This window comes from Epinephelus fuscoguttatus, linkage group LG9 (genome assembly GCF_011397635.1).
Source record: "Epinephelus fuscoguttatus linkage group LG9, E.fuscoguttatus.final_Chr_v1".
In the NCBI taxonomy this organism is placed as follows: domain Eukaryota; kingdom Metazoa; phylum Chordata; class Actinopteri; order Perciformes; family Serranidae; genus Epinephelus; species Epinephelus fuscoguttatus.
In genome coordinates, this window is record NC_064760.1 from 29,992,923 (window position 1) to 30,007,450 (window position 14,528).

General features: G+C 40.7%; 1 protein-coding gene across 2 annotated transcripts in view; it reads left to right on the forward strand.

Annotated features, from left to right (window-relative positions):
• Positions 1-14,528, forward strand: part of ctnna1 (catenin (cadherin-associated protein), alpha 1) — an 88,598-nt gene that overhangs the window by 52,952 nt on the left and 21,118 nt on the right. For both annotated transcript variants that reach the window (XM_049586349.1, XM_049586348.1), the window contains exons 10-15: positions 806-898; positions 2,561-2,717; positions 3,532-3,732; positions 7,060-7,211; positions 10,723-10,833; positions 13,464-13,645. In XM_049586349.1, coding sequence (XP_049442306.1) covers positions 806-898; positions 2,561-2,717; positions 3,532-3,732; positions 7,060-7,211; positions 10,723-10,833; positions 13,464-13,645 — 896 coding nt within the window. The remainder of the gene's footprint in view (positions 1-805; positions 899-2,560; positions 2,718-3,531; positions 3,733-7,059; positions 7,212-10,722; positions 10,834-13,463; positions 13,646-14,528) is intronic.

The following is a 14,528-nucleotide window of genomic DNA, read 5'->3' on the forward strand; positions in this document are numbered from 1 at the left end:
GTTTTTGCCTTTGTAATTGATTATGTTTCAGCACATTTTCTGTCCATTGGATAATCCCACTCTGGCACAGTTTCTCACATCACAGGCATTCTGTTTCAGCATTGTTGCCAACACATCCCAACCAACAAATGGGAATCTTTAAAGTCTCTGACCTAAATTTCTGTGAATATGAGTAGATGCATAATGTTACTCGGGGAGATGCAAGAATATTTAGAAATAATTGTGGGGGAGCTTGATTTGTTGGTCAATACAAGGAAATATACTCACAAACCATAAATGTTGGCAGCTGCAGGGAAGACTTGCTTCGCTCAGCACTCCAGTTCTCACTCGTTTTGAAAGTGTCAGGAATATTTGCCTCTCTGATCCAGGAGCGTAATGGCAATCTGGCAGCCTTGTGATTTAGTCACAGAATAACCACGTCCTTGAGTCACCAGCTACAACTTACATTTACATTTGGAGAAATTGTCTATTTTTTGGGAAACAAATCCAAAAGTTGTATTTTATCTGCCGGTATTCTTCCACCAGCTTAGCTTTTGTTTTCCCTCTCGCTTCTCCCCCCCCCCATGCTCTCATATTGTATCATTTTAGCAGCTTTATAAATTAATCCTCAGCAGTGGGTTTGTATTCCACAGGGATTGGTTGTATTGCAGAGCTGCTCCATTTCTGATAGATAAGTTCATTATGGTAGCCTGGGTTAGGGATTCTCCTCTAAGTTTAATTATGCTTTCTTTGTTTTTCTCCAAATAAGACTGTGTCGGAGTCCCTGTCTGCGGCTAAAATAGATGTGTGTGTGCTTACTGTTTAGGTGGCCAACCTGGCATGCTCCATCTCCAACAATGAAGAGGGAGTGAAACTGGTCCGCATGGCAGCATCTCAACTGGAAACTCTTTGCCCCCAGGTACCTTGTTGTTTTTGCCTCCAACTTCCGCCCATCTCATTGATTGTGCAGCTCTTTGAGAGGCTTCCACATTAGCTTTTAATACTCGCACTGGGAGCTGCCAGTATGAAAAATGGAGTTCATACACACAGTGGCTTCACTAATTGCAGACTAATTAAAATTGCAGCTCCAATGTTTCTTAAAAAAGAAAAAAAATAAGTTCATAATTTTGACATAAAGACTTCAACTAAGGCCTACTTACATGATGTTAAGTATTTCATAACTAGATTAGGACAATATTCTACTTTTTGCAATTGTTACATTTTGATTGGGTTAACAAATTAATTCCAAAGTCAGAGTTGGCTAATGCAAATAATAGACCTTGCTTTCTTTTCTTTTAAATCAGGGTGGTGTGAATACACTGTAGTCTAATATCTTTCAGTGCTGTGATTCTGCATTTGTGCTAGAGGTGCTGGAGTGAACTGGACACAAAACTGTGTGTGGGTGTTGTCTTTCTTCCCACAGTGTATTCATTTTTAACAATAATAGAATTAAATAGAATATGGAAAATAGTCACAAACATGCCACACAAAAAGAGGCATATTTAGAGATAATGATAATGATAATGAGTTGCCAGTGCAGCGACATGGACGTGTTTACCCCCCCTCCCCCGATATCAAGAGGTTCTGCACACAACAGAGGAATAAAATACTGACAGAGTATGTCTCTAAAGGCCAATTAGAGTCATATGAATTAAATTACAAGAATAGTGCATGATACAAGTCAGGGCGCTCTGTTTACATGGAGCAGCTCACTTTGTTAGATTGTGAAACAAATACATTAGATAAAGACAATGGGAAAATTGAAACAAGTGAAGTAGAATGGAAAGTTAAACTGTTGTGGTTCTTTATAGTGACAGTGTTTTTGTTTTTATGTGAGTGCATTGATTCACACACTTTCTGAGCCCCCACTTCAAATCTCTTCCATGTGCTGGACTCTTTGAACACCATTTGGTCTGTCATTTTACCCCAGTAATTGCTGAATGAGCTGTGCCTCTAGCTAGCTCCCAGCAGACCTGCGTAGTGCACGGTGCAGTAGCAAAATTAACCCGTGGACTGACATCTGTGACCGGTCAAACTGTTCTTGCCGGTTAACTGATCAATGGTTAACTGTTGACATCCCTAGTTTAGGAGCATAATTATAAGTATCAGAGACAACTTTGTGATTTGAATTTCACATACACTACAGTGGATAAAGGGGCGGATATAGGAAAAACTTCAATACCTCAAGTCTTGTTATCCATGTGTCCATCACTGAGCCCATCTTTTCATACCACTTACCATTTTAACTACCAGTCCCTCATCTGTACCTCTGAGTGTTGCCAGCTTGCCCCTCTATGCTGCCACCGCTCCTTTTAATCTCATCTAATGACTCCCATTCATCCTGGGCTTTGATATTCACAGATGTTTCTTCCCCAAAAACAAGCAGCTATTAGTTTTATTTCATTCAATCCTTCAAAACACTCAGTGTCTGTAATCACTCCCAGGAATGAATTGGCTTCATGCTGCAGTCCCAACATTGCGGTGGGAGAGTAGGGGGCTTCGTGCAATCAACCTATGCTAATGTTGTGGCTGAGGGCTATGCTGTAATGGAGCTTTAATGGCTGTAATTGGGTGATTACAGGTGATTAATGCAGCGTTAGCCCTTGCTGCCAAGCCCAACAGTAAGGTGGCCCAGGACAATATGGATTTGTTCAAGGAGTCGTGGGAGAAGCAGGTCCGCGTCCTCACCGATGCTGTTGATGATATAACATCAATTGATGACTTCCTTTGTGTTTCTGGTGAGTGGCCGTTATTTGCATTTCATGTCCATGCAGCAACAAAATAAGTGTTTCATACTGTTGGAATGATCATTGATGGTTTGTGATTTTTTTTTTTTTTTTTTTTTTTTTTTAAAATGTGAAAACAATGCACTGTTGATTGGCTGACAGCGCTTTTGGTTTGTATTAAGATAAATTTGCACGAAGCACTTAAGACCATTCTTAAGAGGAGGTAAAAACGGCTGTAAAGTATCTGTGGTATTAGTCTTTTCTGATGAGAGCCATACATACAGAGGCTGATTAGGCTCTACAGAGAAAAGCACTGAAGCATCAGCAGCACTACGTCTGAAATTGACATCCTGTCACGTGTGTTAAAGCGCACAAATGGTTTGTCGGGCATAGCCTTAAAGAGTTCTCGTTAAGCATTAAGTAGAGTGACTTCTCTCACCTCTAGCCAAGGACAGACTGTAATTTACACAGTGGACATTTGCATTTTACAGGCTGCCCATTAATAAGCAGACTGAGAATTTGTCTTCGGCCCTCCCCATCCTACACTAGAGTTTCCCAGTGGCCCTCTTAATTTGAGGTCTATGCAAACACAGAATGAAGGCTGAGGGTTCCCTGACTCTATGCTTTTTCTCATTATTACTCATATAAACATGCTTCATCTTTGAGTAAAGCATGTCTTGGATGGAAAAAAACTAAAATACTGTCCTAAGTTATTCTTCCTCTCTAACCACTTTGCATACAGCCAGGCTGATGGCATATTTGGATTAAAGTGTTTGAGTAATACAAAGTGTACACTACTAACTGCAACATTGTTTTATGTCCCCAGAGAACCACATCCTGGAGGATGTGAATAAGTGTGTCATCGCTCTGCAGGAGAAGGATGTTGATGGTTTGGATCGTACTGCTGGGGCTATTCGAGGCCGTGCTGCCAGAGTCGTCCATGTGGTCACTTCTGAAATGGACAATTATGAGCCTGGAATCTACACAGAGAAGGTTTTGGAGGCCACCAAGCTCCTCACTGACACAGGTATTGCAGAAACTGGATCATATGATGAGCCAAAGAATAGTCACCAGCCAAAAGACTGCATTTACATATATGTAGATGATTTAATTATAACAGAGAATTCAGATGATTACAACTGTTAGACTTTCACACAGCAGGATTACTCTGAGTCATTGTGGCATGTTTTGCCCTAGTCTTAGCTGTTTTGTTGTTTTGACTCTGCACATTGGCAAGAAAAGGAGACACTATGCTTTATATTAATATAACTTGTGTGATGAGAAACTTTCCTACCTTATTTTTTACCGATTCTGAAAGTGTCTGTGTCAGTAAGGCAGGCATGGTGGACATTGCCAACCTTCCTTGACTTTTATACTAATTGTTGATTTCTCATTTTGAATTCAGCATGTGTAAAATTATCTGAACCCATCTGTCTTTTGATGCGGGTGGTATTGTGTCCACTTTATACCTAAAACAGTGCCTTATGTTAGTTTTTGTGTAGTCTGATTCATCCAAAGTAGACTGTGGGTATAAACCTGCTATCGCCCCACTATTCCAGCTGGCATCCTGACAGGGCTAGGTGGAGTTGATATGCCACATCTTTTGATCCTGGCAGCGGCATGCACCAGTGACAGTGACTTCACCAATATACTCATCAGTTCAACTTCAAATCAGCTTCTGTAATATCATCATAATAATGTTCTACAAGAGCCACATACAGCTAGCAAATCTTCTGTGGTTTAAACAGGTCCAATTAGCTAAAAAAACCCACTTATCAGTAAAGGTCTTTTGCAAAGAATTAGTGGTTTTTATGACATTGCTCGCCTCCCCAAATGTCCACCAAACCTAATTCCCCCCGACACTATTCTGCAAAGGCATCATTGTTGCATCCTGGGTTTAGCCCTGCCCAAGACGATTGTGATTGGTTTAAAGAAATACAAACAAGCCAAAGCATTTCTGTGCCCAGTAGCATAATGATAATGTGTGCTTCCAGACCTTTCTCTAGCACTGGCGTATGGGATAGGTCTGGCTTCACGAGTCTGGTTTTGCTCTTTAAGCCTTAGTTACAGCTTTTGTCTTTCCTGTGACTGCTGTTTCAACTTTGAATGTTATTGGCATTTTAAAAAAAAAGCAAAACATTTTTCTGATACCTCCAGAATTGTCTTGTAAAGTGCAATTTTCTGTTCAGAGAAGTTGAGGCTTGTTTTCTGCCCTTCCCTGTATTTATTATGAATGCTGCATTGTGAGATCCAACCATCCTGACTCAACTGACACTACTAATCTGCACAGCCGGCACTGTTCAGTTGTCAGATAGCCCTGAATATCTTAACCCAAGTTATATCATAGAAGTTGTTTTTGCCTGCATTTTGTGCTATATCATTATCAGCCTGCTTGTGTGAGCTGTGTTAGCTTCCATCAGTACCAAGCTAACAAGATGGCAGAGCGATTTGTCGGTTGTCAGATTTGGAAACGGCTTGGTCCTCTCGAGGGTGGGCCCATTAAAAATCAGGAAATGCAGGCTGTAGCTCAAGCAGGATTTCTTCTGTGAGCTCTGGAGACAGACTGTCGTGAGACTTTTTGTCAGATTTTCTCATGTCGGCGCTACAATATAGTGATGGAATTCAGGTTCAAACCCAACAGAGGTGCTCTTTAATGTAGAATTTCTGCTCTTACATGCACTGTCATCTGTGTGACAAATATAGGCAAGTATTTGTGCATGTAACCTTGCAAGAATTTTACATTTTTTATAGGTAGACTCGGGGTCAAGTTTCAGAGACTTACATCAAAAGAATATCAAAAGAATTTGGATTTCATAAGTCAGTGTGTCATTTCGTAGGTTTGAATGCTTTCTGACTCAATGTCAAAATAGATTTTCCTTTCATTTGTCATTAATTTGAAAATAAAAATAACAGGTATGCCTGGGTATGTATTGTGCATTTATTAAGAATCCTAGTTGTAAGAAGCAAACTACATTGACAAATCCAAAGCATGACTGTATTTCACCACACACTAGAATAATAAAAAACCTTATCTTTGTCTCAATTAGATGGCTGACTGAATAAAAAATATTAAACACAATGAAAAACTCCCCAAGTTGTCTACAGGTTATCTCTTTGAAAAACATTATGTGAGCTAATGTTTTATATTTAATGGATTTAGTAGAAGGATTGTGCCACTGAGAAAAAAAGATGCGACTAAGAGTTGGCGGAGTTCATTAGCTGTACGTTTGACACAAATGACAGTGCATTGTTTCTGCTTTTTGTCTTTGAATGTGATGTGAATTGAAAGACTCATCAGTAATAGGTTGAGGGAAGTGATCGCTGCCACTGTAATAATCACAGTACTACCAGATTCTCAGCTCTCTCTTTGACATCATTTCCACCCAGAAGCCTGCAGGTTATGAACATTCTGCAAGCACAAAACCAAATCCTCTTTCTTATTTCTTGCTCCTGCTGCTCTCGGCCTCCACATCTGCATCCTTACATGCACGCCTCTCCCATGAAGGCCCAGCTGAATTCTAAATACTGTATTTGAAATACTATTAATGCAGATGTGCTGAAGAGCCCTCTGGAGCTGTTATTATATTGTCAATGGGGCAAAGTACAAGCCTGCTGGGAGAGTTTTGTGAAACCTTCTGTTGGAAAACTCTTTCATGCTAAATCTGGAATCTGTTCCCTTGAGCATTTTGTTCCCTATTTCTCATGCAACCCAAGAAGGTTGTAAGTAAGCAGACCAACAGTGCAAAATTCCATCTGTCAAAGCTGAATGTAATGACTACACTTTTTAATTAATCATTCAGAGGCCACTATCTTCACTGGCACAATAAGAGAAACCTCTTAGTTTTTTTTTTTTTTTTTTTTTAAACAGAACAGAACCAGACCTTATTAGTATCTTTGAGGGGATCATTTATAATAATCTCAAATATAATTTCCCCAGAAGGCTGATTGCATTGACGTTTTATGTCAAGTAGCTTTTGATAACCTGCAATCTCAGGAGAAATGTCATAGATATGGAGTGGTAAGGAAGCTGAGCAGAGGCACCATGCACTGGGAAATTCTCACCTCTGTGCAAATGCTTTCACAAACCCACTGGCTCTGTATTTGTGTTGGAGATGGTAGCCAGACAGTTTTTTTCCAACATGTAGCTCGCTCTGTGTTTTTTTTTTTTTTTTTTCAGCTATTCATGTGATAAAATACATGAATAGTCAAGGTTCGTGCTTGCTGTCTGCTCTGTTATGCCATGCTTACTTTAGTAATGTGCCTTCCTTCACTTTGTGTTTTTTGGAGTGGATCCTCATCAGTATTGTTTTTCTCCCTCCTTTCTTCCTCCCACCCTTCATCTCACCTTCAACAGTCATGCCACGGTTCACAGAGCAAGTGGAGTCTGCAGTGGAGGCCTTGAGTGCAAACCCCTCTCAACCTGTGGATGAGAATGAGTTCATTGATGCGTCCCGTCTGGTGTATGATGGCATTCGCGACATTCGCAAGGCTGTCCTCATGATCCGAGTAAGTCCCACTGTTTTTTTTTTTTTTTTTTTCTCCCTGCTCCTGCAGCTTACTTGATTTTCACCGGGCCATGAGCTTAAAAACAAATATTTTTTGTTCTCCTCCCTGTTCTGTATTAAATCTAGACAGTGCGAGTGCAACCTTTTCCTCACTAGAGCATTGGACACGGTTGAAACTGTCAGGAGTAAATAAATGCTGTTCCACTTCAGCATGTTTTCTCATGTAAAGAAAGGTTTGCCTTTGGCCATATTAAAAAGCTGTAACCCCTTGAAAACCACACAAGCTCTGAGTAAAGGTGGAAATTCATTTACCATGGGAAGCGTTCATTTGATGAAGTTTAATTTAAAACATTTCAACAGAAGCCATCTAATCCACAGCTTTGTGAGAGTCCTTGGTTATTGTAGTGTAATGTAATGTAATTATATCTACTATATGGCCATTGGTGTGTGCACGAGATGGTGTTTTTAATGGTATGTGAGAAACTGTATATGCGTGCAGTCCAAGAAACCAATGATTAACTTGTCTCATGCAAGAGCAGACCTAATTGACCAGACTTGCAATCTAGTGCAACAACAGCCCTAGTTGTCTGTGGGTTAATGGCCTTTGCTTGAGTAGAACTATAACTGAGACAGATGGTAGTTGGGTACCTAATTGACTGACAATGAGCTAACAACAAAACCCGCCCCAGTTATAAAAAGAAATGGATAGTTCTTAAGGCTTTATAGTATAACTAGTTTGACTACTCAGCACTGCCAAATTAGATTTTGTGTATATTAAGCAGTGGATTTGTTTAAACGGCATCTCATGTGTAGCAGTACCTAATTATGTATTTACTACGTGGAGATACAATGTGCTGGTTGGTTGTATTATGCCATCTTCCATTATTTTCAACACTTTAGTCTTTTGAATTGGAATCATTAGTCTTGACAGCACATTTTGTGTTGACAGTGGTGCTCCAAAACTGTGCCTGGGCTCCCATGAATAATGCTGCTCAGACAGACAAGAACCAAATGAGAGAGGGGCCATTATGCAGTATTTGCATTATAATAAGCAATTGATTTAAGACGGAGGTTTTAATTAGCATTCTTGAGTTGGACTGCGAGCCAGAGAACTACATTCACTTTCCATCTGCCCCAGCTCCACTCTTGTTATCCAGATTGATTAAGCTGTTAACATTGGGCCTGTGGGGCGGGCTGCGCGCTACCTAGTGGGTGTGTAGGTGTGTGCACGTGTGTTAAAAATAACAGAGGATTTATGAAAAATCTTGCTTATTTATAATTAATTCGTGAGATTTATTCTGCCATTCTGAACTGTGAGCAGATGATGAGACTCAACTCAAACATCATCCATTATCTTATAAAGGTAAATTATGCAGTTCCCCCTGGGTGATGCCAGAATTTTTTTGATCAGGTGCATGAGGTAATCATCACATTTATGGTGTTTATTCAGCAGGAAGTGCCTCAGCTGCTTAGCTGGGTAGTTATGGCATTTCCAGCAGCATCTGCACAGCAGTCTACTTAAGCTCACTCTTAATTGCTGTTGTTTGTAATAAGATTAGACAAGTGTATCAAAAACAATAATTTCTATCTAGAAGAACTGTTTGCTTGGCTGAACTGTCGTTCAGTAGCATAGTTTACATGTGAAACTGGGCATGTTCTGCTCTGAGTCTAAATAAATATGAAATATTACAGATCAGCTGAGTTGAGCACTATGAGACAACTTCTCTAGAGGGTATATCCAAACACACACACGCACGTGTTTGCACGCTTGCTGCCCAGCCATCTTTCTAAAAACCCTCATGTGCATGCGCGGCACAGTGGCCCACTCTGTAAATCAGAACAGACAAGTGTGTGGCTGGGGCTGCTTAGAATAGACAAGTCTTTAACCTCAGTAAGTGGTGCACAGGCAGCCTATGTTGGACATCCCTCGGATATTTGACAAGCGGACAGAGCCTTCTCCCCACCTACAGCGACATAAGAGAATGTGCCTCCCAGACATCAAACTGTCTCAAAGTCAGGGAGCTGCTGACAGCGAGATACAGGGGGCAGCTGTCGTTACCTTATGATTTGTGCAGTGCGTCATGGCCCAAGGTGATTTCGCTGGCTCTGTCCTTAAAAAAACCCTGCTCTACTCACAGACGCTATAAGAAAAATGTCACAAAGAGAATTGCAAAGGGCAATTTTACTGTTGGACTGTCTTGTCCACATCTACATCAGCAGACACAAATACCAGATAACACCAAAGCCTACTTTCTAGAGTTGTCACAATACTGTAATTTCAGCTCTCTCCCTGTCCTCTCCCAACTGTTACACTTCAAAAAGCATGCGGTCATATGTGCCGTACAGAGACAATACAGGTGGAACTAGATGTTTCAGTTTTCAGACTGTGTAGAGTGTGAACATTACAAAATTAAATATTGATTAACATATTTTACCACAGCATGAAAAACAGTATTAAAATTTCAGTTGCTGTGCCAGTAGTACCACATTGACAAAACCCCTTTTAATTAAACTGCAGGCTATTGTTGTCACTTCTCTACAGTAGTGTCCCATTGGGTGCCCACCACGGGTTATCATTTCTGAGCCTCCCACATTCACAGGTTATCTGTTGCACAGGCCACAGCAGGTGATATCTCTGCCCCACTGAGCAGCATTGTCTGGGTTGAAAGAGATGCCTATGAGTCACTACAGCTTTGTATCTGAAACCATACCCCCATTCCCTTGAGAACAAGAGCATCTCTACATTTCATAAAGCAGTGTAAGGTTGTTCAGAGACCTTCAGCTATTTTTAGACATGAGGGCTCCAAATCCATTACAGAAGGGAGGTATTGAGACAGCTGGATAAGCACAAGTAGCGGCACAGGCGTGATAATGCACCTTTATCTGTCCACATCATCTCTCCTGTGCCCATATCGCCACCAAATACATTTTCCTGTCAATCAGTATTGTATTTTGCCTTAAGCGTGACCTGTTGAGATAGAATTCTTTTGAATATTAATATTTACGGGAAAAAATACTTGCTTGTAGCTTGTTTTGCATTCAAAGCCAAGGCAGAGGTGAACGATCGGAGATGAAGTAGCAACACTCGTGAAGAGCACAAGTCATGCCTCACCCGCCTTTCTGCAGATAGCAGCGACAGATGGGATGCCGAAGCATTTTGCTCCCAATATGTTTCATACCAGCTTGTACCTTCATTTTCCCTCTCAAAATGCACAGGCAGCACATTACACTTGATTTACAAATTCATTTAGAGTTTACAGTTTCTTCTACCAAGCTATGGGGAGCAAGACATTTATCTGGTGCTGCCCTGGCTGGCAGCATCAAGGCATTTCTCATAGATAGTAAGCAGGTTGGTTATTTGATAGTGTTCAAAAGGGTGTAGTATGCCAATATTATTTTTTGTTCTTCGCTTACACCTAACTGCCTCTCCTGACCTTTTTCCCTTGTTTCTTCTCCCCACCTTTCTTGTCTCCCCCTTTGCCTCGTTCTACTTCTCTGTCGATCCATTACAGACTCCAGAGGAGCTGGACGACTCCGACTTTGAGACCGAAGACTTTGATGTTCGCAGCAGGACCAGTGTGCAGACAGAGGATGACCAGCTCATTGCTGGGCAGAGTGCACGGGTAAGATGTCCATCAATTTTTGTTGTATTTACAAACATTCCTGAGTCTCATCTTCTGCCTTTAAAACCCTTGGTTGTAAGATATGATGAGAAATATGAGATATGTGCGAAGGAAAAACGCATATACATATTAAAAGTACACACATTTATGTTTTTTGATAATGTCCATAGCAGATTGCAGTGACTAGTGCCCCACAGAACAGAAGCGTACTTGAAGATGATCACATGCTTTGGACATTGAGTTGAATAATGTTTGATGACGCATTAGAGAAAAAATGTTATCACTTGCCTTGTACAATACACGGTTCAGAATACTACATAACCAGAAGAGCAATTTGATATCTCATTCATAAGGCTGTAGTCTCGCTCACCAGACCTTTCTCAAAAAAAGAAAGGTCTGGCTGGGCTGACTCTCACTTTGAGATTGGAGAAAAAAACACCCCGGCTGCTTGTACTTCTTTCAACCAATCACAATCGTTCTGGGTGGTGCCACAGCAACGGTGCGCTTGCAGAAATATTGCTGGGGGGGAAACAGGTTTTGGTGTAACACGCCCACAAAAATATCACCTACAGGATGCAAACCATGGCAGAAAAATGGCTACATCCCCGCAAGATCAAACACCGCAAAAGTTAGTAAAGGACGTGTTGAAAACGGTTGAAAACTGCTACACAACTGGAGGTGGTAGGGCGGGACTTCAGCGGGTGGCTCGTTCCGCCCAATGAGAGGCTGATCTCTGCAGCAACCTTCCACCCACTCAGACTAATAAGGCTGTAGCTTTTGAAATAACAAGATTAATCAATGGTCCTTTTGTAACAGTGCGCTCATGTTAATGTTGTCAAAGACACTGCTTTCTGAAACACTGCTCGCATACTTACTGTTAACAGGTCACAGAAAGTTGGCTTAACGCCACCATAACTAACTTGACCCAAAGTTCTCCTCATACAAGTCTTGTTTACAACTGTGTCTCACTTCCTGTGTTAAACAGTTGTTAACCACAATTCAAAGATGTTAAATAAGTTCTCGTCTTTAAAAGATACTTCAGCCTCTGGTCCTACAACAGACTGTGTATCTGTCCATGATGTCTTCATTCCCTCTGGCTTCAGCCCTTATGGCTCTGATGAGAGGAGAAACACAGCAAATTATTATTTTCAGTATTAAATGCTCAGAATTTCTCAAATTTCAATCATCTATGCCATCTGTTTTGTTTATTTTTTATTTTATATTCATATATCAGGCCCCAGTCTGAACCAGTGGGTTTGCGTTGGTGGTTGATATATTGAAGGTTCAGAGACTCTCAGCAGATAATAAGTCAGCTATGTTTTGCCCTCGTCATAGAGGAGGGGAATTAAAATGTTTAAAAATACAGATTAATAAATGAATCTCAAATAGCCCTAATGGTGGAGTGATCCATTAGTACATTTACATGCTGTTTGTTTGTTTTTGTTTTTATCACCAATGATTATGTGGCTGTTTCACTATGTAGGGGCTTTTTATCTTTGCACGGCCTTGAACTGCTTTATTCAAGCTTAGTTGACTCTAGAGAGAGAGTCCTATTTACCAGTAATGGAATGAACGCTCGTGCGATGATATTCGATTTCCTGCTCTTAAGCGTCTGCCCACTTTGGCCTCACAAGCTCATTCATTGAATGTCTGATTGCCTGTTTGGAAACTGCCCTTTAACCATCAAGCCCAGGAGGATAGCTAGAGATGGTGCTAAACACATTTGCACATGATATTAAGTACCGCTAAACAAATGCCCTTATATTGATCTTCGTCAGTGGCCGGAGGCACAGGGTTCAATAGATGTATATTTTTTCCGTAAGATGTCACATAATATTACTTAGTGCCCGTGAACCTCCTTTTGAACCCAGCTTTTGTAGTTGAAAAAAGATTACAGTCCTCACTTAACCTGGGCCAATCAGCGAAATGTCCATCTTAGAGCACTGGTGGTGATGACATTTATTTACAGAGAGGACATGAAACAATTCTTGTAGTCATTTTTCAGTCTTAAGATTTCATTCCTACATGCTTAGTATGCATTTTGATAGATAAAATTCAACACTATCAGTGAAAAAAAAGTGACTGTCTTAATAAATATATACTCAACCCTGTAAAATCTAATGCAACCCAATACAAGAGCTCAGCTATGAATTCTGCCATTACAAAGAAACACAATTCCATAGAACGCAGTTGAATACAACATCACCAACTCCAACTTCAATAAGAAATATCACATGGAACACTTGTAGGAAGGTTTCAACAAAAACCCAACATTATAAGCTTTGTAAATGAAGGACTCTATGGCAGAGTTGTTGTACTGATTGCTTCAGACTCTCTAGGTGTACCTAATAAAGTGGTCTTTTAGCATCGTTAAAAAAACGAACAGGAAGAATGTGTGAAAAAAGTTAAAATAGGAGCACAGTAGTGTAGTGCATCATAGTACCACAGTGGTCCTCTGCCTTTATCTCAAACAACACTATGCTCATGCCTGGCAAAACAACATGTGTGCATCCAAGGAAACCATAGGAGATGATGTAAAACAAATTCCCCAGAGACAGAAGTAGCCTCTGTAACAGTATGTTGAGGTCTCGTGCGCTAACCCTCAACGCTTTCCATAATTCCTCCTTCAGGCCATCATGGCTCAGTTGCCCCAGGAGCAGAAGGCGAAGATTGCAGAACAGGTGGCTAGCTTCCAGGAGGAGAAGAGCAAGCTGGACGCTGAGGTGTCCAAGTGGGATGACAGTGGCAATGACATCATTGTGTTGGCTAAGCAGATGTGCATGATCATGATGGAGATGACAGACTTCACCAGGTGAGTTTGGACTAACAGCTTGGCTCACATCCAGAGCCATTTTTCTCCCCCAGCAAATGATGGCCAATTTTGTATTTGCAGATCATTTCCTGGCCTCAGAATGAATGGTTTGTAGCATGGCTGCCCATTTTAAGTTTGCAGTCCGTGTCACGGGGGCCGATATGCATATGTCATCTTGCAGTCCTCACATTAATATTCCAAAAGTTGTGCAATTCAAGCAAAATGCCTCCAAGACAGAATGCATGTTTAAGCTAAGCCAAATACAATCGCCCAATAAGCCCACATTTGTTTCCCAACATTTGCCCGTATCTGCACAATACTGTGCACCCAGTTTAACACCACTGTTCATGCATCAACGCTCTTCATTTTCCTTAAGCAGCACTGTAGGTAGGATTTTCTCCTTGATTATTTTTCCTTCCTCCCCTAATCTTAATATGCACAACCATAAGCAGTGCATCAAATCTCCTTCTCTCTGGTACACGAATAAAGCTGGGTGTGCACTGTAAATCTTAAATGGACAGTTTCACTCAGCAGAGCTGCTACAGGGATGCCACAGTCACCCTTGTCAGGGTTTTAAGACAATAAAGATGAAAGAGAAATGGTTGAAACAAAAAAACAATGTTAGGACTCATGATGTGTGGTGGTATAGTATAAAACCTCTTTGCTGTAAATGTGGCTACAAAATATGTCTGTTCTAATAATCAGTGTCTGAAATCTGTGGTTACAAGCAGGATATTTGATGAAAACTTGAAAACTTCTTTCATATTTCAGAAGTATTGATTCTGCAGAAAAGCTGTTGTTTGGTCAAATCTTGACGGTGTAAACAACTACTTGAGAGAGATGAAAAATGTATTTGGATTTAATTAACATTACATAGGTTTTA